The sequence below is a fragment of the Lepidochelys kempii genome, chromosome 4 (genome assembly GCF_965140285.1).
Source record: "Lepidochelys kempii isolate rLepKem1 chromosome 4, rLepKem1.hap1, whole genome shotgun sequence".
NCBI classification, from domain to species: domain Eukaryota; kingdom Metazoa; phylum Chordata; order Testudines; family Cheloniidae; genus Lepidochelys; species Lepidochelys kempii.
Window position 1 is genome coordinate 59,596,814 of NC_136383.1, and position 27,682 is coordinate 59,624,495.

Genomic DNA, 27,682 nt, shown 5'->3' on the forward strand with positions numbered 1-27,682 from the left:
TAATAGAAACAAAATTTATTGTAAAACAAGGTGAAACAGCAATGACTTTAGCTGAGTTCCTGCTCTGTAGTTCTATACAGAGCATAATGCTCTCAGGAAAGACAAAACAAAATGATAGCATAACTATGCAGATGTTGCCTCATTAAAATCGCTTTCTCTTGATAATTTCTGGTTTCCAGCTGACAGGATGAGTTTCTTCAGTCTGGAAAAAAAAAGTAACAAAAATAAAGACTGAAATTGTAGTAAAATTATTTTTAACTGTAAACTAAGCTATAATTAGTTTATGGTTTAAAGATTGGTTACACATAACATACTATAAATTTCATAGATACACTATATTCATATATTTATAATATTGAACAGTTTATGTATTTGCTTTAGCTAGAATTTTACTAAAGAATGCTCAGTGGCTTCATATACTCATTAACTCTGTTCCTCCTCCCTTTCCCACCACTGGAAGTCCTGGACGAATCTCGTTTTTGTGAATATTTTGGGTGGGAGAAACAAGATCATGAGAGGTCAATGACAGGTTAAGAAGAATGTTCTGGTGATCAGGGCACAGGACTGGAAGTCACCAGAGTTGGGCTCTACTCAGTTCTGCCACTGATATGCTATGTGACCGTGGGCAAGTTCTTTAACCCCTGTGCCTCATTTCCTCCCAAGTGGGGAAAACAGCTACCTCCAAGAGATATTGAGCTGCAAATTCATTATTTGTGATGCACCCTTCAATCCTCAGATGGAGGGCACCATGTAAGTGCAAAGTAACATTATCTAACCCTATTCATATCTATTATTTGTACTATAGTAGTGCCTAGCAGACCAGAAAGTCCAAAAACTATGATTAGATTCCATGTATTACACACACTTATTATATAGAGCGACTATACAGTCACTGATCCCATTCCTTGATGTACACTTTTAACAAAGTGTAGTACTTTGAAAATAAGTTGTCTACACTAGATTCCAGTCTGTTTGCCTTATAAACTATTCTATAGGGTATCATATAAAGAAGAGTAATATACTCCTTTTAAACTGCATCTTTGTCTTGAAGATTACTATCAGGCACACCACTACACTGGCCTCAATTTGCAATGTACACTCTTTTTGGAATAAGATAGCCCCACACTGCATCACAAGGGGAGTTCTGTATTTGAATAGATGGACCTCCTTTAGACAGGCTTGCTATACTACAGTTAACAGTAGTATAACAGTAGTTAACTAGTGCAGAAGCTAGCCACAGTCCACATATTATTAGACACACTACTATTTTCCTCTTGGATAGAAATATTGCAACCTTAACCTGAATAAAATAGCTCTGCAGAAAACCTGACTGTTAATTTTGTCTTGAAACTGTGGACTTCAGGAAAATGCAATTAAGACACTTCAGCATACCGCAGTATCATCTTCTCTGTACACTTTTATGGTTTTATCAGCTTCAGCAGTGAGCAATCTGCTTTCTGACTGGTCAAATGCACAAGCAAATATTCCTGATTCACTGTCCAAAGAACCAGGCTGTACAGCTGCATGTACTCTCTGGAAATTATACCCAGTTCTCCAGTCCCAAAGATGCATAGTGCCATTATCAGCTGAAAGAGAGAAAAATCAGTATGTCATTAAATCCATTTCTGTCACCGTTTCTATAAGAGTAGTACTCTGAACTTCTGACTAAGGCATGAGGAAATCCACAGGTTTGAACTGGTTAGCCAAAACACTCAATTAGAATAGTTTATTGCATCTCAGTAGATTCCCCATTTCCTTTTGGTTTCCTTGTTCCCTTCCCAACAAAGAGGGAGGGCTGCAGCTCCCTCTGGAGTTCATCTAAGTTTTCCTTAGTCTGTCTGGGAACAGATAAATGATGCCGGAATCTTGAACTCCAATTCCCCACTTGGTAGCATATGGCATTACAAATGGGATGGTATTTCTATACTCAATTATGAATTAATTAGAAACATTAGGACCTTGCATAAGTTTAAATTAGGTCTAAATTAACTGTTACCCCTCGAGAAAGATCTTGGAGTCACTGTGGATAGTTCTCTGAAATCATCCACTCAATGTGCAGCGGCAGTCAAAAAAGCAAACAGAATGCGGGGAATAATTAAGAAAGGGATGGATAATAGGACAGAAAATATCACATTGCCTCTATATAAATCCATGGTACGCCCGCAACTTGAATACTGTGTACAGATTTGGTCGCCCCATCTCAAAAAAGACATATTAGAATTGGAAAAGGTTCAGAAAAGGGCAACAAAAATTATTAGGGGCATGGAATGGCTTCAGTATGAGGAGAGATTAATAAGACTGGGACTTTTCAGCTGGGAAAAGAGACGGCTAAGGGGAAATATGATTGAGGTCTATAAAATCATGACTGGTGTAGAGAAAGTAGATAAGGAAGTGCTGTTTACTACGTCTCATAACACAAGAACTAGTGGTCACCAAATGAAATTAATAGGCCGCAGGTTTAACACAAATAAAAGGAAGTATTTTTTCACACAATGCAGTCAACCTGTGGAACTCCTTGCCAGAGGATGTTGTGAAGGCCACGACCATAACAGGGTTCAAAAAAGAACTAGATAAATTCATGGAGGATAGGTCCATCAATGGCTATTAGACGGGATGAACAGGAATGGTGTCCTTAGCCTCTGTTTGACAGAAGCTGGGAATGAGCGACAGGGGATGGATCACTTGATGATTACCTGTTCTGCTCGTTCCCTCTGGGACACCTGGCACTGATCACTGTCGAAAGACAGGATACTGGGCTAGATGGACCTTTGGTCTGACCCAGTAAAGCCATTCTTATGTTCTTATGTAAAGTTTATAGAAGCGCCTTCAGATTAAACTAGAGCCAATATCGCTGCCAGTAGCGTCAGTTTAAGGGTAGTTCCATGGATCTGAGATCCATGTTTGGAAAGACCCATTATCAAAGCAATGTTTCAGTTATGATACATGTGCCACCTAGTCAAACCAGAGTTTAATTTGTGCACTAATACCAGCCAGATATGGAATCCAGACATTTCAGGAAGTGTCTTTTCTAAGGTAAGACTTTAAACATTAATGTATCTTATTTCAGCGTTAGTTTCTTTGAAGTTGTGGCAGACTGTGCACTGATTTTCAAGAACACCGGTTTTTGTAGGGTCCCAGTTTTTTAAAGAAGTCTTTAAAATATAGTTCTGACTAGAACAGCAGTTTTGATCTGTGGAAAGAAACTAGTTTCTCCATAAGCTTCAGCTATTTCAAAGGAGCCGCCTACAGAATAAGAGCAGGCCAGTTTCATACTAAAACCAGTACAAATGCTCCTACAAGGCCCTTGCAGAATTTATCCTTCAAAATCATCTAGAATTAAATAAAAAAGAACCCATTTTTAAAAGCTTTTACCGACACAATTTGCATAAATCCTTAAGGCTATAAACTATTATTTATGATGACAAATACAGATTTAATTTATATTTAAAAAAAAAAAGCCCACTTACCTGTATTTAAAATCAGAATAAACTGACCCCCTATGCTTAACACTACACTAAATGTGTCAATAACTAACATTTAGGTGTTTAAATAAAGTATGATTCTCCTCTGAAAAGTGATTTCTCTCAATGACTTCCAGAGCAAACATGCTCCGTTTACAAATAAAAAAATGTTTATCACTAACAGTCTTTCTGCAAACTCATCATTAAAGGAAGGAAAAGCTGCATTTTCTGGCTCAGGTATGATTCTGTGAACCAAATTCTACCCTTGGTTACACGTGTACAATAGATTTGCCCAAGTGAAACCAAAGGCAGAATTTGCCCCGGCAATTGTAACTTAGATAATAATTCTGTGAGTAGTGCATAAACTAGAATAGAATCTCAGTTCACTCTCCCATAGCTGTACTGGTTCTTCAATGCTATCAGAAGTAAAAAGAAGAAAGTAAAAAAGGTTGGTCTTGTAGTTAAGGCACTGGACTGGGACTCTGCAGATCTGAATTTAATTCCTACTTTGCCTCTGGCTCCCTATGTGATCCTGGGCAAAATGACAATCAGTTCTTGGTCTGCAAACAGAAGATAATATTTCCCTTCGCCCACCCTTCATCTGCCTCATCTATAGACTGCTAGCTGTCTAAAGTCATACACTACCCTCTCAATATGTTTGTACTGTACCCTAGCAGAATGGGGCCCTGATTTCAGTTGGGACCTCTAGGAGCTTCCCTGATTACTTTACTTATTTTACTCATTACTTAGACATGACTGAGTACATATATATATACTGTGACAGGGTCAGGCCAAATGGCTACAGGAGAGTGATAGAAGGTGGATATATGAGCCCCAGGTTAAGGTAACAGGGAAGATTCCAGAACAATCAGGAACTTTCTGGAAACAATTAAGGCAGACAGGCTGATTAGAACACCTGCAGCCGATCAAGAAGCTGCTAGAATCAATTAAGACAGGCAGGCTAATCAGGGCACCTGGGTTTAAAAAGGAGCTCATTTCAGTTTGTGGTGTGTATGCAAGGAGCTGGGAGCAAGAGGCGCACTACTGGAAGACTGAGAAGTACAAGCATCATCAGACAACAGGAGGAAGGTCCTGTGGTGAGAATAAAGAAGGTGTTGGGAGGAGGCCATAGGGATGTAGCCCAGAGAGTTGTAGCTGTCAAGCAGCTGTTACAGGAGCCACTGTAGACAGCTGCAATCCACAGGGCCCTGGGCTGGAACCCAGAGTAGAGGGCGGGCCCGGGTTCCCCCCATCCCTCCAACTCCCTACTTGATACTGGGGGAATTGACCTGGACTGTGGGTTCCACCAGAGGGGAAGGTCTCTGGCCTGTTCCCCAATCCACTAGGTGGATCAGCAGAGACTGCGGGGATTGTTCATCTTCCTTTTCCCCACGCTGGCCAGTGATGAGGCTAACTGAGTGAATGGCAGATTTGAGCCATGAAAGTGGCCAAACTGAGGGCTGCTGTGAACCTCTGAGGCGAGCAAATCTGCCAATAAACGCAGGACCTACCAAGGCAGAGGAGGAACTTTGTCACAATACATAAACATATAGTTTTGATAGTACATCTTTACATCAAAATTATTTATACTGCAGTACTTGATTAACCTTGCTATTGAAAAAAAGTCACCATCAACTTGGGCTAATCAATGTTCTAATAAATTAACTAGTAACAGATATAGTTAGGAATTACTCAGCATTCAATTAAATAATATACACCATTTGTAAAATTTGATGGGAGGTAGTTTCAAAAAAGGTAGATGGGTTCAATGTATGGAGAAACAAATAGTGAAATGTTAACACAGCAATGTGGTTACTTTCTTCAGTTTAAAATATATACATACATACACACACATAGAGTAAGACAGACTTTGATACACGAGGCTGAGCCAAGTAGATTCTAGTGTATTCATTAAGGGGCAAATACTGCCTATCCAGCTTTCAGTATCACCATGATATCAAAGATATGCAAAGCGCTTTCAGGAAACAGAACAAACGCTCTTCTGCTGCATATGAAGTGAGGGGTTAGGATCTGGTGGGCTTCGCAGGGACACATGCACCTTGTGTTTGCGGAGCTCCACTTCATGCGCACTACCATGCAGTGAGTGGGTAGGAGTGAGGCAGAAGTAGGCCAGGGAGATCTACTGCTATATGGATTTGACCAATCCAACCCACACCTATAGACAACATATTAAGAAGGCAATGGATGCATCAGGCTCAAGAGTGCAGTGGGGTCCACAGGGTGACTCTGCAGCCACTCCATAGCAGCAAGTGGTAAGAGAGAGGACAGGGACTCCTCTTCTTGCTCTCCAGGCGTTACTTAGCCCACCTACTTAAGATGCATCTTTGGCTAAGGATTTAGGCTTAAACGCATTCACATAGAAAAAAATCAGGATGTTTAAATTTACCTCCTGATACCAACACTCCATCAGAATTCACAGCCAACGTGTTGATAATAGCATTATGACCAGAAAGATTTTGAATGAAGTTTCCATCTGGGAATTTCCACTGTTTAATGTTATCTGGAGAACCAGATGCAAATGTATAACTGGAACAAGATTAGCACAGTAAAGGAGAGTTAAAAAATAGTTAAATCATATCATTTTATTAATAATTCATTTCAGAGTAGCACATCACTCCTAAAGCTACAGTTGTATATGGCAGATGCTGATTGTTACTTCCAAAACTACTTTATCACTAAATTACCATTTTTCCAAAAGAGCCAGTTTATAAAAACAAACTTTTATATTTACATACATTTATATACATTACTTTCTTATAATGCAAATGTTCGTTGTGTAACTCTGCTATGTTTCACTACGTTTGTTTTTCATTTTATTAATTGGATTACATAACCACACAACCACATGAAAGGTATTTTTGTTTGTTTTGTTTTCAGGTATGCATTAATGGTGTAATGAAGATAAAAGTTTCAGAGAAATAGTAATTCTCAATAAGAACACATGAACATTAGCTTTTACAGTATCCCAAATTTAAACTGTCTTGCATTTTTATTCTGGCAATACTCATGCACAGAAGTACTATCAGAAAAGTTAAGAGACACAGCATTCTCAAAAGATCTCTCACATTACTGGACAAGTGCACTTTTGCAGATTTCCTTGTTGAGAATATTGAAGACCAAGAAAAACTGCCAAGATGGTCATTCTTCTAAATCTATGCAACAGTGTGTAAGGCACCTCTACAGAGAAACAGTTAACTTCCAAAAGCTAATTTGTATGAATAGCTGAATCACCCTTAAATAACTTAGTTCCCTCATTCTCAAATGAGTCTTCACATATTTGATCTGGGCAGCAAAGTTTAAAAGCATCTTAGAATATTTTTAATCAGGCATCCTCAAAGCAGTTCACTGACTTTTTAAAAGAAATAGTCATACCGAACTGGGGTTACCGGTCAATTAATCCAGATAAAAGACAGATCAAGTAAATTTAGAGTTTGTGAAAGGTGCACAGCTGACAAGGCCTTGGGCTGAAAGTTTTCTAACAAACAAATATAAGCTCTCTAGGTGTGAGAGGGTAGTTCAGTCTGTGTTCAACACATCTTCAGATTCTCTGCTCAGATTCCTAATAATGATAAGAGAGGTGGCTCTTTAAAATGTTCAGTACCGGAGCTGGACTGGAACCAATTCACTTCACACAGATTCTGAAGTTTTGTAAGGAGGAGACTGAAATTAAAAGGAATCAGATGCAGCCATATCATAATCATGTGTCATCCTTTTCTAAATCATTAATAGGGCAGGTATCCTAGGATTCTTTATGGGAATTATGCTTCAATGCATAAAACACTGCTAACTGAGGGAGATTAGGAATGGGCAGATTATCTATTATTATCTACTAGACAGATTATTCCATAACTACCTACTACAGGGCTTTTTTTTACACCTGCCTTAGAAGCATCTGATACTGGCAAATGCAGAGACAGGATACTAAACCTGACAGCCCATCACCATGGTATTAACTACTCTCAACTCAGGGCTTGTGTACAAAAGAAAATTTGCAAAACCTTCCCATTTTCTTTCAATAAAGATTCAGCTCCTTCAACATTGGGAGTCCTAGTGCCACTGGTGGAAGTACAGTGTCAACTAACCCTGGTGCTTAAGAATCTACAACAGATCTCCACAGCAATGCTAACCCCAGTGGAGCTGAATCGGTGTTAATAACTGCTTCTCAGATACCTTAAATGCAATGGTTTCCTGTTGAGTATATATTTTTGAACTCTTTATTTGCTAGACTGGGTAGTACATATAAAACTAATGTTCTACAACATATCTAATGTTAGCTTGCTTCTCCTGTCACACATTACAAACTGTGAAGGGCTAACGGAACGAGGAAAACTTACTGTCTTGGATGCAATACAACTGCTCTTACAGATTTCTTGTGATTTGTCAAAGTGACACGAGTTTTTCCTGCCACTAAGTCCCACAGTCGTATTGTGGTATCATGGCTTCCTGTGATTTTAAAAAAAAAAAAGACAAAAACAGTATATACTATAAACACTACCAACTTTTGTTTGGACAACCAATTCTGATATACAGGAGTTGCTAATAAATTAAAACAAGATGTTTCATCCTAAAAGTGCTTGACAAACATACCAACTAGATACAGTGATCTTTAGTAAATACTGATGTACAACCACCTCTGAAGTAAAACATATTGGCTTTTAACAGTCTATAGCAACATTATAAATATTTAAGAGAAGGAATGAAGATTATCTGATCTAGTTTGAAACTAGAAAGAAATGCAAGTTGTCATCATGCAACTAAGTTGGATTTTGACCATATATGGCTTTTGGTATACTGGGGTTGACACCTCATTTTTACACTTAACTGTACAATCTGAAATTCTTCCCTTTAGTTTTTTTGTATTTCCTCTTATTTACACTGTATTAATACACAGTATTATTTAAACTTACATTGACTCTTCCCCTTGCATGATTTCATGGACATGAAAAGAACCACCCAAACATCATTTTACATATTAAATGAAAAAAAAAAAAGTAAGAATATTTAAAGCACAAGAAGAGTCCAGAAATGCAGAAAGTGAAGTTTTCATTGAATAATACATACTACCTATAATTAGGCACATTACTAACAGGCGAACTAGTAATTGGAAATACTATATATGTGCAGTGTTACTATCAGAACCTTTACTTCTGCATCACCTGACTTGTACTTAAACACAAAACCATATTTTTGCATTAATGTTGCAGGGTTTTTTTGTATTACATTAGCTCCTAAGAGACCAGAGCCCGGCACAAACATCACAATATATGGTCCTTGTTTGCCTCCAACAGCTTACCAACTAATTTAATACAAGACACAGCAAATTGGAAAACCAAATGTGATTAATTGGGATTAATCAATGAAGGTAACAGTGATATGAATGTGTGCTTATATAGAGGAGTTATATGCACAGTTAGCTGGTTTTGAGTAATTCAATTTGGGAAACAACATATACCATACCGGTAATAATCTGTGGTTCCGCAGCTTGGCACTTCACTGTTGCCACTGCATTTGTGTGTCCCGCTAATGTATGCACACTGGCTTTTGTCCTCACATCCCAAATCTATGAGAGCACAGTAAATTCAATTAGTCAAGAAAACATATGTTCATCATTTTTTAGGTCCTATCATTTATTGCATGGCTTACATGCCACAATCCTGAAAAATGAAACTACCATACTTTTGACTTATAAATTCATCACAGAACTATGCAAGCTGTTGAAAAAAACATGGAAAAGCTGCCATTCAATGTATTCTAAGGAATCAGGACAACTTTATTTAAAGCCAGTCACCATAAAGCTGTACTACTCTCTCAGGCCAAAAAACTTTAAAGACTAAAGGTTCTTAACTGTCTAAATAATATATATTAGTGGACTCAGCTGTAAGTAATATATAAGAATCCACTAGCCCTCTATACACTGTTGAGCACAACTCAAGGCTTCAATTTTAATCTATAAAGACCAACATGATTTGGATCCTGATTACCAAAACAACCCCTCTTTCCATGAGCCATTGTAGGACTTGAAATTAGCAGAGGAGCTCAAGAGTTAGAAGTTCCTAGATTTAAATGCCTGGAAATTGGAGGCAGAGTGCTCTTGGTGGAGCTCTCAATACTGGAATTTTTGCTCATTCATTGGTCTGTCAGAGCCCAAGTGTGTTGACCTTCAACTTGTGGTTTTCACTCAGGTTTCTGTCTGACCAGGGCAGGGACTTAATGCAATAAGTGAAGGTACAAAAGGTATGGCATTTTTGGTAAAGGAGTTCATTTAGATAATTCAACTTTCCTACTTATGTATTAATTTTTGTATGCTTACAGGTTTTTTAAATTATAAAAGTGGACATGTAACAAAGTTAAATCTCACTGTTTTACGTACTCGTGCAGTTGAATCTCTGCTACATGTTACCAGCACGTCTATTGTCGGGTGCAAGTCCAAACCATAAACTGCACTTAGATGACCATGGTAATGCCTTATAACCTAGATAGATAAATAGACTTTAGTTAACTGGATATTTAAAAGGACAATCTTTCATTCATTGTGCCTTGACCAAAGAAGTCTAAACTTACCTTATTATATTCAAGATCCCAGCACTTCACCTGTTTATCTTCTCCACAAGAGAAGAGGTACGGACTTCTTCCACTTACTATCACCCCTCGTACAGTACTAATGTGCCCCGTCAAAGACAATTTTAATTTGCCACTAGCAAGGTCCCAGATCTGTATTGATAGATACAAATATTTGTAAGTTAACCAGATATCAAAGCATTATATAGTTATACCCTAGGCAAATCTATCATGCATAATTAAGGTTTAAGAACTAAATTAGCACATAGCCTTATCTCATTAGCATCATCAGGTCTAGAACAGTGATACTCAGACTAAAGCTCATGAGCCACAAGTGGCTCTTGAATGAGTCTCCTATGGCTCTTTGCAGCACAAGTTATTAAAACACTGTGATTTAATTCTTCTTCTTAGTATATGTGCAACATGCCTCAGCTGGAACATGACCAAGATTCATCATTGAATTTGGTCCACTGGTTGGATTGTTAGCTTCCTGACCTGGTCGGATACTGACAGGGAACGTGACATGAACACTTAACCAACCAATAAGGATACTTTTACTGTTATTAACCAATTGTAGTTGATAAAATATTTGGTCAGTATTTTGCGGAGAATAATTATAAATAATTTATATACACCTTTTTCCTATCTCTATATCTATCTCGTAAATGAAACGATGAATTCACATACAGTGGCTCTTTTGGTTAATGTTGATCGCGAATTTGGCTCCTGAATCACTGAGCTCTGAGTATCAGTCATCTAGAGGTTTCAATATTAATGCTAATCCTGATTTTGGAATGTTCGATGAATCAGATCTCACACAGAAAGTAATCCTCCAGAAGATGATGAGTGGCGGGATAGTGAAAGAAAATGTGTTTTAGAGCTGACTGTTCTGTGCATGACAATCAAGAAACCATTTCCAACAGCTGAAAACATTTAAGAAGCGAGTGAGAAAGTAAAGTTAAACTGGAACCATAATTCGCCAATCCTTCCTTCCATTCCTTACCTTTATAGTTCTGTCAGCAGAGCCAGTAACAAACCACTGATTTCCTGGTTCAACTGCAATACATCTCACCCAGCCCAGGTGACCACTGATAACCTTTAGAAATAATAATAAAAGCCTCCTGAATCAAAATGAAGGTACATCTGTTGACATAGTTGTTGTTAACTCTACTTCAGAATTTCCATCAATATTAGCCCAAGAATTATAAGGCTTCACAATAAAATCAGAGATCTAAAATTAGATTTGGAAAATAAAGTTAAATATTGACTGAAATAGAAGCAACATTTTCAGAAGAAGAAGAATGGACACTTAAGTGTCAAAATATGAGAAACTGGGGATTTGTAGTGGGAGAGAAACCTTCACCATTGATTCAAATCCATATCAGGTCAGAAATTATTGTAGATTACCATTTAGATTCCTCAGGCAAGGACCATGTCTTGGCTGCCTCTCTTCTATATTCCCATACAGTTTACATGAACTACCAGTACTCATTCAACAACATTTACAGAAAGATGTCATCAGCTGACTGACCATCATAGCAGGGAAGTAAATCTGGCAATTTCAGTCCAGTTCTCCCCAGATAGGTGTGTGCACATAAAAAAAATACAATCCATCACCACTGGAATTAACCAGCAACCTTGTTGGGTTGATGCACCAATTAATGAGTTGATACCGAGAATGAACTACCATCCCATTTGTGATGGGGTGCGTCCACCCCACACAGGTGTAGAAGGGATTAACTGTGCCCTGCCCTACAGTGGAAGTGAGTCCTCTAAGGGGCCTAGAGAGGCTACAAGGGAAACAGCCAATGGGAGAGAGGCTGCAAGGAGTAGTTAATCGGGGTTCAACGGGCTCACATAAAAGGATCTGCAGGGACAGAGTCAGTCAGTGGGTAGGTGGGAGCTCAAGAAGAGGTGACTGTGTCCCTAGAAGGCAGAGAGAGCTGGAGTACACAGTGGCACAACAGGCTATTGCGGGGACACCGACCCTGAATGAAGGGGGCATTGAAGGACCCTGCAGGGTAAATAAAGGAGCTTCAGGACAAACTGGCAGCTGATCAGCAGGCCTTGCAAACAGCAGAAGGAGACTTAGTGTTCCAAAGCGAATGGCTCAAGTATGTTATGGAGGAACAGGAAAATGTGCGTCTCCAGTTGAGGGAAATAGAAAAAGCGAGGGATGATCTGCAGTCACAAGTTAGGTAGCTACAGGGCTGGGTGTATCCATATCTCACCCTGAAGGCTTCAGGCTTGAGAGGGAGGGTGTGTGATGGGGTGTCTACCCCACGCAGATGTGGAAGGGATTAATCATACCCTGTCCTAGAGAGGAGAAGTGGAGGTGAGTCCTCCAAGCAGCCTGGGGAGGCTGCAAGGGAAAAAGCCAATGGGAGAGAGGCTGCAAGGAGCAGTCAATCAGGGCCCAGTGGGCTTACATAAAAGGAGCTGCAGGGACAGAGTCAGGAGTGAGGACTGTGTCTCTAGCAGGCTGAGAGAGCTGGAGTACTGCTGGCAGGAACCAGGGGAGCAAGGAGCTCCTGGCTGGCTGCTGAGACTGGACAGCTGAAGGCCACAAGGTGAGTACTAAGAAGGTGTCAAGGCTGTGGGGAAGTGACGCAGGGAATTGTAGCAGGACAGAAAGAAGGTAAAGAAGTGCCACATGAGACTGCTATCTACAGTGTCCCTGAGTTGGGACCTGCAGTAGTGAGAGGGCCTGGGTTCACCCCATTAGCCACTGGGGAAGTGGTGGACTACGGACAGTGATACCCATCCCCAATCAGCAATACTACCCAAGGCTGGAGGGCCGACTCACGAAGATGATGCTGCGGTTCGTGGAGTGACGAAGGTCTGAAAGTGGAGCCGATCACAGGAGACGTACCACCGGAAGAGGGCGCACCCACTGGTGGAGCTAATCCCTAGGACAGCTAGCAGGAGGGCATAGCGAATAGACTGTGATATGCCCTCCCTAAAGTTGGCTCTTTCAGTTGTGGGGTGAGAGAAAATGACATTACAGAACAGGTAGCACCTGGGCAAGGGTAAATAGCAAGAACTTCAGTTTCCAGGGTAATCCATCAAGGACCTTACAGAAGCATTAAAAATCAGTTTTTAAAAAAATCCAGTAAAATTATAGGCTACGTGAACATGAAGGAAAAAAATAACTGAAAGGCTATCTTTATTTGTATTTCCATAACCATAGCTTTAGGCCACGTCTTCTAAAGAATACATTCTTCATTGAATTATGTGATAGTAACATCTGCAAGAAATACATACATAGCTATAGAGCACATATTATATAATAGATAGTGGACCAGAGACCAGTGATCAAGTCCTAAGGCCTGCTGGTTCAAAGTGGCCTTAAAACAGCTGGAAACCACCAGTGGCCAATTCCTCTTGCATAGGAAAAACTTTCCACCAGTGGAGCGCTGGTGGAGGTAGCGCTGCTGCCTCCTAAACTAACCACTCCCCACATCCCCCACCCAGCATAAGGGGAGACTGTGGGCATGTCAGAGGCATTCTGTGAATAGGCATGAGAGGAAGTATGGTAAAGCAGAGCTTCACTAAACCTCATCGTCCTGTTGCTCTATTTTCTGGGCAGCGCTGGATCTGGAAGCCACATTCTATTTTCTGTGGCTATCACTCTCCACTATATCAGAGAGCAGCTCCAGCGTAGTGGAGAATCAGGGCCAGAGTGCTAAAAGAAACTGAACCCAATCAAGGCTCCCCTGTACACATGGGTTCAATGTATCTGGTGAACCAGCCTTGCTCCCTTTTGGGGTTTTAACAGCTAATGCTGGGCCATGACTGATCAGGAGCTGCAGGCAGACTACGGTACTCAGCCTTCCACCATGTCACCTTCAGTTATATACAATTATTCTTTCTAAAGTCCTGGTTTCCTTATTAAACTGTCCCAGCCACTATTCACTTGTTTCCTTTTTTGACTCTGTTGCACCAAAAATAAAATGTGCCTCTTAATTTTTATAATTGAATTGCTGCAGAGCTATAATCTTACATCATACTCTTACACATTCCTTTGTGCTCAACTGTTTTTCAAAAAGACTTCTCTTTACATTAACCATAGGTTCATGGATAATAAATCTTCAGTAAATATTTACAAAATGTCAAGTGTACATAAAAAGGCACTATACACTAGCTGAACTGTGCTAACAAGATAAGATACTCCTCTGGTAACTTAGCATTAGTGAGATTTTCCAGTCTCTCACAATTAAGTCTGATCTTCCTTCAGTAACCAGACCATTTCTCTGAGCACAGAAGCTACTTGAGTTTCATATTATGTAAACTTTTCCTTTAAGTAATGTGTTTATCTAAAGGGAGTATTTCATTGTTTTCAGTTTGTTTTTTCTACCATATACCTTTAGAATTTTTCCCCTTCATGCTTATTTTTCCATATACTCATTTCACAAGGTATTCAGATACCTTGGTGATAACTGAGAAATACTAATTGGTATCATCTGAGAGAATAAAATTAAGGCAACAATTAACATTAATGCAACATTTAGACTGAGCTCAAGCACATACAGGTCAAGCAGTTCTAAATGAAGTGATAATTCAACAGTGTTTAGACAGTATTCACGTTAGGTAAAACTGGTCAGATTTACTGAAAAATTCTCCAAAAGTGTTTGTATTTAAAAATTATATTAATGTTTTTATTTCATTATGATCTGTGAAGACTGTTAGAGCAGCAATTGCAGGGTTGCCTACTGGAAATATAGTCAATTTTAAAAAATTAGTTAAAAGTAGTTTCAGGTTGTGACATGACCAGAAAGCATTAAACATCCTACAGGATAACTTACTCAAATTCAAGCCTTAAAAATATATGGGGAGATAATGTTTGTGTTTTTGTGTATTTACATAAATGTGGGTAAAGGTCAACAATGTAATCAACAGTCCCTGTCTATGCTGTATTCTGATAATTCAGATATCAAAAGAACATCCTAGCTTCTAAATGAATTGTAAACAAGGGATATCACTGTATTCATCTCTCTTTGAAATGTATAGCAAATCACCTGTGAATGGTGGAGGAACAGGCAATTGCCTTATGTTAATTTGTATATCTAAGTATCCGTGACAGGTTTCAGAGTGGTAGCCATGTTAGTCTGTACCAGCAAAAACAAGAAGGAGACCTCGTGGCACCTTAGAGATTAAGAAATTTATCTGGGCAAAAGCTTTTGTGGGCTAGAACCCACTTCATCAGATGCATGGAGTGGAAAATACAGGAGCAGGTATAAATACATGAAAAGATGCGAGTTGCCTTACCAAGTGTGAAGTCAGTCTAATGAGATGAACTACTTCAAAGTTGCCCTAATTACCTATTGTTCCCAAAGGTGTCAAAGAAGACTTGAAATTGTATAAAAGATCCTTGGGTCCCAATCCCTTTTAACTAAGATCTACTTAAACTTCATCACGGGAAGTTTGAGTCGCAATATTGAGGTCCCAGTTCAGCTGCAAACACCTTGAATATGATACTGGACATTGGACTATAACCTATGGACTAAATTCTAAAAGAACTCTTTGCAACTACAAAGCTCACCATCTCTGCTATAAGAAAAGGAGTACTTGTGGCACCTTAGAGACAGGACAGTGGGGTGCGAGGAGGTATTGGTTCATATTCTCTGTGTATATATAAAGTCTGCAGCAGTTTCCACGATATGCATCTGATGAAGTGAGCTGTAGCTCACGAAAGCTTATGCTCTAATAAATTGGTTAGTCTCTAAGGTGCCACAAGTACTCCTTTTCTTTTTGCGAATACAGACTAACACGGCTGTTACTCTGAAACCTGTCATCTCTGCTATGTATCTGAACCTCAAGAATTGAACTCATGTCTGTATGTACATTGATCTTTTAACCTATACTCTCTCTCTTTTCTAATAAATTTTAGTTTAGTTAAGAAGAACTGGCTATAAGTATGTATTTGGGTAAGATCTGAAATATTCATTAATCTGGGAAGTAATGTGTCCAATCCTTTGGGATTGGTAGAACCTTTTCTTTTATATGGTGAATAAGATTTTCATTCATCTTAATCGTATTTGACTTAGGTAACCAGGTGGAGGCCTGAGGCTGTGTTACTTTAAGGGAACTGTGGTTTGGACTTCTAAGTGACCAGTAAGGTGTAACAGAAGCTGTTTAGTGCTGACTTGGTAAACCTAAGTATTAAAATAGCCACCAGCTATGGGGTTGTCTGCCCCATTCTTTGCAGTTCACCCTAATTGAGTGACCTCGGCTGGCTTCCCTGGGAATCCGGTCACACAGGTATTACATCTGTCCAGGAGTCACTCTAAGTTTCTCTCTCTCTCTTTTCTTTTCACTCACTGTTAAAGTGAAAGACCCACACAAACAAGAGGGGAAAATGAATGTTTATAAACAATATGCTGCCAAACGTATGAAGTAAACAAAATGGGAAAAAACTCTAAAATAGTTTATTCTAATTTCTCTTTTCAGGTGATACCTCTAATAGGCTGGAGGTACACTCACATTTCAGACAGAGGCTTGATTTTTAAATTGACTGTCTGTTTAATTCCTTTTTGGGGTAAGATAAGTAAAATTTTAAAATATGGGCTTGAGTATATCTATAGAAAATGTAATACTCCTTTTTATTTTGTTGCATGTTTCCAACTTACTCTGTACAGTTTCCATGGTGGATGCCATTGAGGTTTGGGCATTGTTGGAGCTTTCTTTGCAATCAACGCAGAATTTTTGTTCCCACCTGCTTCCATCAGAGCCTATAAATTGAACAGAAGGTTACGATTATGTTCTATGACAAACACTCTCCACTCAACTCTGGAGTTTCTTGCACCCCTTTCAAAGCCTTGAGGATGCACCTTCCTCTCAAGGCCTCACATTTTGGTCAGCCTCTTTCCATCAAGATGACTGCATAGGACTGCTACATGGAGCTAATTACAGAATCTGAACCCCATTTAGTAAAAGATTACATCATCAATATTAGAAGAGTTATGTATTATAAGAATCTCACCATGGACAAACCAGGAGGCTGTGCACGCTCCGGAATCCCGGCATGTCTGTAAATATCACCCACACCAGCAGCAGTACGATTTCCCTCTAACCTGGATAGAGAAAGAAGTTCTGAACAATGAATAGGAAACACTTTAAAATAGTGAGGGAAAACTTAAAAAATTGGGTTTGTTAAATCTGGAGAAGAGAAGACTGAGAGGGGACATGATAACAGTTTTCAAGTACATAAAAGGTTGTTACAAAGAGGAGGGAGAAAAATGTTAACTGCTGTGGATAGGACAAGAAGCAATGGGCTTAAATTGCAGCAAGGGCGGTTTAGGTTGGACATTAGGAAAAACTTTTTAACTGTCAGGGTCATTAAGCACTGGAATAAATTGCCTAGGGAGGTTGTGTATGGGGATTTTTAAGAGCAGGTTGGATTAACACCTGTCAGGGATGGTCTAGATAATACTTAGTCCTGCCTTGAGTGCAGGGGACTGGACTAGATAACCTCTCGAGGTCCCTTCCAGTCCTAGAATTCTATTCTATTCTAATATGCCTTACTCAAAAGTTAAATTAAAATCTGTAAAGCATTCAAAATATTTTTATTGAAGAATTTTCTTTTCTTTGCAGATCTCTGCTCAGCTTGGGCTCTCCATAAATCTAACATCTGGTCTGAAGCCAGCTGAGAGAATTACAATGTGGATTCTTACAAACTGGTGATGAAAGAGGAACGACCACAGCTTAAGGGGTTTTTAAAGCACAGGGGCAGGAGTGGAAGTTGTATAGAGAGGCCCCAAACATTATTGTGCACAAGGCAAGCACTGTTTCCCCCCCAATACCAATGCTGACAGAGTAATCCGACACCAGGAGGCACTACTGTAATAAACATTAGCCATTTCCTCCTAAGTTCCAGCTTCAGAGATTTCATTCCATTCCAGAGAACAAGAGATCCAAATAATTTCCCCAGCTCTAGATATCTGGTGCTAAAGTACATAGTGCAGCCACCAGCTTCTCTTATTCAGGATCAGTAATGAAATTAAGGTAAATGATCACTTGGAATCTACTACATTTTTTTTAAAAAGTTTTTTTTTAAAAGGGAAATGTGATGGAAAAGCAAAAAAATTGTCAGGAAGACTCATAAGGCCAGTGTAGAATCTAAAACTACCCCCCCACACCTTTTTTTTTTTTTAAACCTGTTTCTTTCTCTGGTACTGTGTGGGGAAAAAACTACAAACTAACAGCAGAACCTGGTGATATACATAGTGCTGTGAAACATAAGAAAGTAAACAGACTGAATTAACAGGGAAATTCCACACACCCCTCCTGTTGTATTAATCTCAGGTATTACTTTTGTAAGCCTTGCTGGAGCTCTAGGCATAACTAACAGTGTGAACCAAATGCTGTGAACTACAATAGGTCTGGCCTTGGCAAAATAACACACTAGATATTGGCTAACCAAGTAAGCGCATTCCTGACTGGAGAGAATGGTACAAGAACACCCAGAGTTTTCAAATAACTACATAAACACATTCTTAAGAGATGGTACAGGAACACACCGATTGCTCGTAAGATAAGGATGGGTTGACAGGCTAATGGCAAAGGATGTTTTACTCAAACTAGCACGTACAAGGATAAGGGTGGTAACTAACCATGTTGGGAGTGTAATATATAACTTGTTTGTATCAATGAACAAAAGGAGAAGCCATAGGAGGGGCACCTTTGTCCAGCTTAGGGGACAGTAGAGACTCCAACTGCTGTCTGAGCCGGTCCATTTCACAGACATACATTTGTTAGCGTACCTGTAGCTTCTATGGGGTGCTAGGACAGTGCTTCATCAACAATAAATTGACCAAGCATCTTCATTACTGAACTGAGCTTGTTGTCTGTATTATGAGTAACATCAAGGTTTGCTGAATTAGCAGGCTGCATTCTCTGCTGGTGCTAATAACATCAGAACTCCTCAAATGGAAGCATTTAGCCAGTGGCGCACAAACTTTTCCAGTCGTGGCCCCCCTTTACCATTAACAGAAACGGTCCATGCTCCCCCTCCATTACTGGACAGCCAAGCTTCCTCAGCAGCTGAGCTTGGGCTGAAGGCAGAGCTGGGGGAAGAACTGGGGATAGGGGAGTCGGGGACAGAGGCGGAGCTGGTCTGGGAGTTAAGAAGGAAGGAGGGCAGAGCTGGACTGCAGACAGAGTGGGACTGGAAGCATGGTGCTCCCTCCCTGTCCCCTACTGGGGCTAGAGCCAGCCCCACTGTGCTCTCCCCCGGAATGTTCCTCTGCACTCCCCTGGGTGCGCACCCCAGGTTGGGGAGCACTGCACTAAGCACTTGTAACAGCCAAGCAACCCCTGGATAGTGTTACCATGGCAACAACATTCCAGCCTTCAGCATTTAACTTTTACCAAGACTAGGTAAAAAAAAAAAAAATTAAAAAAACTTCAGGAAGGTGTGATTTTAAGTGGAAAGTATCCCTTTAAAGATATACTAAATGTGAAGCCCATGTCTGACTATCACATGTTTTGATTGCCGGAAGGTAGATCGAAAGTTATCAAGGATTTCTGTATAGCATATCAAGAAAGAAGTTGTTCTTATGAACAATTAAGTTCCATGAAAAGTTAATAGATACCAGCAATGAAAAAATAAAACTATTTTGCTTGAAGTAGGGTATCCTATGTTGTTATTATGAGTTACTGTGTGAACAACAAACAATAAAACTGGAAAGAAGATTATTATTCACACTGAACAAATATTATGATTAGAGATGTACAGAACAGAGAATATATAAATGACTGTGAATCTGCATTGGAACTGGGGCCAAAAGAGAGAGAAATTACAAATCAGACATAGAACCATGTGAGTAGGAACTGTGATGATTGCAAAACAGCACAGTAGAATTTTTTTGTATATTAAAAGAACAACACTGCTTATGGGGCTGGATTAAAACTTATAGGTTGCAGAAAAAGATATGTAATCAGTTACTGCAAGCAAAAAAGAAATTAGCTCAGAGTTAAGACCAAAAGACTGCTTTCCACTTTAGTGTCTTCCCAACCACCATAATCATCATCATCATCTTGAGAACACAATACTTTTCTCAAAAAACCCACAAGCATTGAAAAGCCTGGCCATTCCAAGTAAAGGTTCTGCTTAAGAAAAACAAAATATATGCAAATGCAGTTATAGTCACCCACATTCTTCCTAATAGTTCTACTTCCGGATTCTGTGATAACATTACTCTTCCATCCAAACAAATTAATCTAACCACCACAAAAAAATAAATTCTTAATCTTAAAAAACCTGTTTAGTGGAAGGCTAAGCATACTATAATCTGATTGCTATGTGTGACACTACTGGAGCAAAATTAAGATTGCTTGGGTGACATTAATTTTTGCATGAGAATATTCTCTAGTGATTTAGCATTTAACTGCAAAATGCAATCTTAATTTGTAATTTCCAAGCTAATGTTAGTATTTTTATTTATTGATTTAAAAAGAAAAGTAGATCATTTGGGGGTGTTCTTGTCTGAAGAAAGATTCTTTCTTCATTAAATCCAGGTTATGTTTTTTACCTTGGTTACAGGTTATTAAAAAAATGTTTAAGAAAATAATTTAACAGTACCTGGACTGAGAAGGAGGAAGTGCCACAGCTAAGGACTGAGCAGCTGATTCACTGGGCATTCTCTGGATCTTAGTGTCTGCTGTCAGAGCCACACCTCATAAAAGAAAGTTACAAAAAGCACAAATAAATCTGGTCAGAGATCCATTAGCATTTTTAAGGAGTACTTGTGGCACCTTAGAGACTAACCAATTTATTTGAGCATAAGCTTTCGTGAGCTAGTGAGCTGTAGCTCACGAAAGCTCATGCTCAAATAAATTGGTTAGTCTCTAGGGTGCCACAAGTCCTCCTTTTCTTTTTGCGAATACAGACTAACACGGCTGTTACTCTGAAACCTGTCATTAGCATTTTTGTATCTCCACTGTTACATATAACTGAATATTTTGGTAACAAAGAAATCTTTGTCATTCATTGACATAGCTGACAGATAAGAATATTGCAAAGCTAAATAAAATAAGGTTATTGTTCATTTTGGTCCAAATCCTTTGCATGGTGACTCAACACAATGTACAGGGGCACATTCAGGGCTTGACTGGCAGTGGTACGGCTCTATTACAAGAGACAAGAAATGCCTACATAGAGACAGTGTGCAAACCCCTTCCCCTAGACATTGTGGAACAGAGAACCCAGCATGGGTGGAGTCTGTTTTGGGGTAAATTACAGAAGAGACAGCAAGAAAACCCATGACTTTCTAAACTCACTGGCTGTGACTGTAGGGGTAGTGTAGGAACTATAAAACCTTCAGCCCTCCATAAATTGCAATATTAGGGGTTGGGAGTGAGATTCTGTCCCCTTCCCTTAAGGCATACCTGTTCAAAATGCTTTTACTGTGCTTTTGCACAAGGTTAGAGAATTTGTTCCACCTCTCTTAACCAATGTTTTAAGTATTGGACACTAGCATTCAGATTAAATTAATTTTTCCTACATCAAAATGACAGTTTCAATGTCTCCTACAGCATATACTTTGATAATGAAACTATACTTTTCCAATTCTATGAACAGTAAAGATAGCCCACTTTCTGAAACATTCCATTTAAACTGTAAAAATATATGGGGTATGATACCACAGACCTGATTCAAACAAAACTCCCACTAAAGTCAATATAGTTGAGGCATCCTGTAGATACGCAAAGTAGAAAATATTTTATAGCTACTGCCTATCTATTTTTCATAGAATCATAGAATATCAGGGTTGGAAGGGACCTCAGGAGGTCATCTAGTCCAACCCCCTGCTCAAAAGCAGGACCAATCCCCAATTAAATCATCCCAGCCAGGGCTTTGTCAAGCCTGACCTTAAAAACTTCTAAGGAAGAAGATTCCACCACCTCCCTAGGCAACGCATTCCAGTGTTTCACCACCCTCCTAGTGAAAATGTTTTTCCTAATATCCAACCTAAATCTCCCCCACTGCAACTTGAGACCATTACTCCTTGTCCTATCCTCTTCCACCACTGAGAATAGTCTAGAACCATCCTCTCTGGAACCACCTCTCAGGTAGTTGAAAGCAGCTATCAAATCCCCCCTCATTCTTCTCTTCTGCAGACTAAACAATCCCAGTTCCCTCAGCCTCTCCTCATAAGTCATGTGTTCCAGACCCCTAATAATTTTTGTTGCCCTTCGCTGGACTCTTTCCAATTTATCCACATCCTTCTTGTAGTGTGGGGCCCAAAACTGGACACAGTACTCCAGATGAGGCCTCACCAATGTTCTCCATAACTTTCTTCTAATATAGCCAGTCAGAAGAGTTTCATCAACACCCAAATGAGAACATCCTTATTAAAATTTATCAATAAAATTCACAGTTGAAGCTAAACCTATCCAGTCTAGATCATCAGCACAAACTCTGAATTTCCTGAATTTTTAAATAGTTTTTATATCATTTGTGTGTGAAAAGTAGATATTTTTATATAAAATTTTACTCACCAGGACCAGGTGGATATGGATGTGTACCTGTTATCAAATATTCAAGTTCTTGTCCTAAATAACAGAATATTTTCTTAATTATTGCTTTTTGTTGTAAACACTAAAATAAATTATCAATTACAAAAATCGTAGCATGTCAGCAACCAGCAAAAATGGCAGTTGCATCTAAGTTATAACACTGCAGTACCTGAGTGCTCCCTATTTCCCTTTGTTTCTTTTACTCTCCACTGTGTAAGTAAGATACCTGATATTGATCAGAAAAACACCATTCTTTGAAATGCTGATGTTACCGCTTATTACCAACAATGACTTCGCTTTAGGAACATTAGTCCCTCACAAAAAACCTAAAAAGTATATTTCATACAGATAAGGATGCATTAGAGAAGCTCAACCAGCAAGAAAAAAGATTCTGTTACCCAACAAATGAATGTTCCACCTGGAATGTATGAGAATTTTAGAGAAGAGTTAATCAGGTTATTAAGCTAAGACAATGAAATTTATATGAGATTGGAGAACGAAAAAAAGGAAGGCAAATACAATCTTTTTTTTCCTTCTCTTCTTAAGAGAGTCCTCACCATGCCAGCCTCTCTCACTACCTGTCACTCTCTCAGAAGGTTTTCAAGCAAGATCTTTTGAAAAGAAAATCACAACTACAGTATGAAGATGTGAGGTACTCTTGAGAAAAGAGCAACATGTCACAGTAGAAGGGATCAACCAGAAGTTAAAAAATCTTAAGGAACATTTCATGTGCCACTAGAAGAGTTTTTAACAGAAAGGGAAAAGGGATTCCTCCTTCAATGAGTAATTCATACTTAAATATAGGATATTTTCGATACCTACATATCTAAAGGCAGTTGAAAAAGTTCTATATCACTCTTATCACACATTCTTTACCACCACCATTGGTGGCAAACTAGAAGAACACAAAGTCTTGTTTTCTCTTTGCCACCTACATGAAATACCCATTATGTTTTTGAATCTTATTATTTGCATAACATTGTATCACAAACAGATAAACACCTTCCCTGTTCCAAACAGTTTATGTTGTATGGACATACGCCAGTAGAATATAAGACAATGAAAAATAGAGGTTTTCCTTACAAATATTTCCCTCAGGTTATATCATAGCGATCTTGAAATTTAATTTTGGTTAACTAGTAATGGCACACTAACCTTGATTTGCAGGATACTGTTTATGTCCATAGAGATCCCCTGTATTCGGAGAATCCTTCTCTCTAAAATTTTCCTTCAGAATAGGCATGTGCAGCACAGAAGCATAATCTGTGCGAAGCTTGATTGACATCTTTAATTTGTGGCTGTTTAAGAAAACAACAAAATATATTAAATCTTGATCTTCTAATATATTATTAATTTAAAAATGTTTATTTTTAAAATATTTTTAAATATTAGCTATGCTAATATTTTCCTTTCATTATCACCAGATAGCAGTTTTGCCCAAGAGTCTGAATGTACACTATCAGACTTGGATGACAATTAGAGCTAGTCAGAAATTTTTCAATGAAACTATTTTGCCAAGCCTGAAATGTCTGAACCAGATTCAACTACCTTTTGCAGAAAAGGGTTCTTACAGAAATCTGCCTGGTTCCCCACCAGCTCATCTGGCAGTTGCTGGGGTCCCTGAGCTTCCACAGTCTGAAGCTCCATGGCAGTTACGCCATGCAGGCTGCCCCAGAGCTGGCGATCCCAGGCTTCCAGGGTCCACAACTCCATGGCAGCCCCACCATGGCAAGGCTGTCTAAGTCCTTGTCACAGAGCTGAGAGCCAGACAGCCCTGTAAGCTCCAGACCTAGCCAGGATGGCTCTCAGAACATAGGCTCCTGGCTTCACAGCAGGGAACCTGTAAGCTCTGGGAGCCTCAGCTTGCTATGGAGCTGGGAGCCTGGAGGTCCTGGTACTGGCTTCCACACTTCGTGGATCTGGGGAGCCCCACCATGAAGACTTCCCTGGGACCAGGAATCCCAGGGCTTCCAGACTCTCAGGCTAGCTGGCTAGGAGTCTGGAAGCCCGGAGGTCACTGGTCCAAGGGCACTCTTCATGGTGAGCAGCCCCAGAACTACAGACCCAGCAGCTGCTGACTGAAAATGATATTTTTGTCAGTTTCAGCACTACTAAATGTCAATTTCAGACAGCAGCTGCCTCTCCCCAGATTCATATTTTGTTTTAGAAACACCATGTGTAGGTGTTTCCAAAACTAATTTTTAGGGGAATTTTCAGTTTATAATTAAATCAGAATTGGACCAAATTCAAAAATTTTTAAATGAAACCAAATTTGAAGTGAACTGGAAATCCTGAGTTTCAGCCAGCGCTAGAAACAGTTGCAAAGGAGTGCCTGCCTCACATTAACGTTTTTAGACATACCAATTATTTTATGATGGCTGTTCTTACCTTACATCATCTAATGGTATAGGCTTTGCATTATCAGCCACAAACATATCATGGGTTCTCTTCAAGGATCTGAACACTAATGTGTGCACAGAGTGTTTCTGCACTTCCTGCAGAGAAGATACATTTAATTATACATGTGGCAAGAATTTAATTAAAAACCTGAAAATGGCAATGAAAATTGCAGTAGTGATTCTTGCCTTCTGTATGTAAGAAATGGACTCTGTTTAGTTTGCTAAAGTACACAGTTGTGCTTGAGTGCTAAAAAATATAATTTGGTGAGAGAGAGTTTCATCTCCAAATTTAAATCAATAATTAACTACTTCTCCCTTTCATGGGATACTGTGATGATCAAAAATAGCTAGCCAAAACTCTGATCAACATTCTGCGTTTCCAACTATAGGCACATAGGTGAATTTAATGAAGACAAACAAAAAAGCTTTTCACTCATGCTTGCCAGCTCCATTTTTATAAGCAGCCAAAAAGCAAGTGAGTCACAGAGCAGAACTCCCTATAAATTTTATTTTATTGCCTAGATAAACAAGCAAAAGAAAAAAAAGATTTATAAAGTGCCATGTACATTATGCCACCTTTGTGTATGCCTCTGATCAGAAAACTGTACAGAGGTGTTATTCTGGGCTCAAAATCAGTAGCACTTGTTTTCATTTAATTAATCAAAGTGTTTTGTTTTTAAAAGAAAAGGTCTAGAACATTATTGAGCTGTGAACAAGAACTCATAAACAGATTAACAAAACTTTAATGGTAATTCTAATATCAAATGTTAGTTTTTCTACCACAACTGTATTAGCATTTTCTCTTCCCCGAAGACCCAGGAAGAGGGCCATGATTCGCAGACAGAGATCAAGATTCAAAAACATTAGGAATGTCTGAGTGACGTGCTTAGTACCATCTACACTATATCTCTCTTTCATCAACACTTAAGAAATGTGTCCTTTATAAGTGCTATGAAAATAACGGCAACTAAAGCATATATTAGTTTCTTTTACTATGGGAATTGAAACCAAACTAAAAACAGAAACAAGAATTATAATAGATACTGGAGTAACTATAGTCCAATGAGAGGAACATGGACCCAGAGTCAGGAAACTATAGTTCTATTCCTAGTTCACTCGCTGATCCGATGTTTAGCTTGGGACAAATTACAATCTTTCTCATGTGCCCCACTTGTAAAATGGGGACTGACAGTACTCTTCACCTTGAATAAAGGGCTCAGTTCTTGTCACCTAACCTCAAAAAATATAGAAGTAGGAGCCCAGAGATGGATGGACAGAACAGATTAAAAGCATGTATAGACTGCAAAGTCTAGGACTGTTTAGTTTAGAAGCACAATATACTGACAAAAAAAAAGTCATAGATAGGCAAAATAAAAATGCTGCTTGTGAATTTATTAGAGTGTGATTTAAGGATATTACTTCCTATATTTTGACATGTGATGTTGACAATGTGTGTTTTAACTATTATCAAGCTTTAACTTTTTGAATCAACATCTACGGTCATTAAATAATTATTGTCTGACTCTCCACCCACAATTTCCTGGAACTGTGAAAATGTATATGGATAAAAATAGGAATGAAATACAAATAAAAAATGGATATTATCTGTCAAAATGATGGAACAAAAATCTAATTCTGCCAAGCCTAAATATAACTCTACAACATGGATTAACCAGATAATCTGCTGGTCTGATCCGGTACTGCAATTCCTATGTTTGATGATGATACTTGCTTTTGTAAAGTACTTTGAGATCTATGGCAGCTAATACTTATTATCTGATGATGTGACCTATGTGAAGTGAGTGGCTTTCTGTCCAGTTTCACCTGCAAGACCTCTATATAAACGCCACAGCATAATCTTAACCACTTGTCAAACCCACTGATAATGTCAACAGAGACCAAAGACCAGAGAGACCGGCAGACTCGTTGTCGGTTTTAAAGCTGACAGGGCAGCCCAGGGGTGCTCGCATTGCTGCCAAGGAGCAGGGCGGCGACACCTTCCCCGAAGGGTTCAAAACGGGAATGTTTTCTGCTGTAACTTGCCAGCGACCAGCGGCCTCCGAGGCGCCTTCGCTTCGTGCAGACGGTACCCTGGGGCGAGGGGCAACCCCCCCCGACCGGGACCCAACACACTGGTCCCCTCCCTCGTTACTGTACGCACCACAAGGGCGACCGGCAGCTGCCCCAGAGCCCGGTTCACCGCCACTGCTGCGCGAGGCTGGCGGCGGGCGGGTTCGGTCCCACGGGGGATGCGGGGTCCCAGCCTCGCCCCCACGCCTCGGCCTGCGGCTCAGCTCATCCCCCCGCCGGGCGGAACAAACCCCACCTCGGGGCATACCGGAAACGGGGGAGGGGGCTAATCGCAGCTTCAGGGGCAGTGGGAGGCCGGAATCCCCCGCCCGCTTCTCCGGGCCGGGCGCTCCTCGCGTCGGCAGCGGCAAGCCCCTCACCCTGGGCGCTGGGGTTTCGAGGGCCCGACAGCCCCACCCACAGGGGCGGGCCGAGACCGCTCTCTCACCTCCACCATGGTGCCCGCAGCAAGAGAGTGGCCGCGCACCGCCTGCCCGGTCCGCTATGGAGACACTTCCGGCGCCTGCCCGACTGCCCCGGAACTGACGTGCTGACAAAGACGCATGCGCCATCGATCGAGACCCGGCAGCGCTGAGGGGACGGGGGCGGATCGCGCTGCTTGGGGAGCTACGGGTTCGAGTCCTTCCGCTCCCC

General features: G+C 39.9%; 1 protein-coding gene across 4 annotated transcripts; it reads right to left on the bottom strand.

Annotated features, from left to right (window-relative positions):
* Positions 1-27,682, bottom strand: PLRG1 (pleiotropic regulator 1). Of its 4 annotated transcripts, none has more exons than XM_078852493.1 (15): positions 27,409-27,682; positions 24,948-25,054; positions 23,715-23,857; positions 22,542-22,595; positions 20,623-20,716; positions 17,023-17,113; positions 16,670-16,771; positions 11,044-11,136; positions 10,044-10,193; positions 9,853-9,954; positions 8,940-9,042; positions 7,817-7,925; positions 5,869-6,008; positions 1,393-1,586; positions 1-202 (listed from the first exon to the last, which is right to left on the bottom strand). In XM_078852493.1, exons 1-15 carry the CDS (start codon positions 27,598-27,600, stop codon positions 143-145), a joined length of 1,734 nt encoding a protein of 577 aa, XP_078708619.1. In that variant the 5' UTR covers positions 27,601-27,682; the 3' UTR covers positions 1-142. The 4 variants fall into 4 exon arrangements, with proteins under 4 accessions (XP_078708619.1, XP_073197512.1, XP_073197513.1 ...); XM_073341411.2 differs by having other exon boundaries at positions 27,477-27,562; XM_073341412.1 differs by having other exon boundaries at positions 27,297-27,466.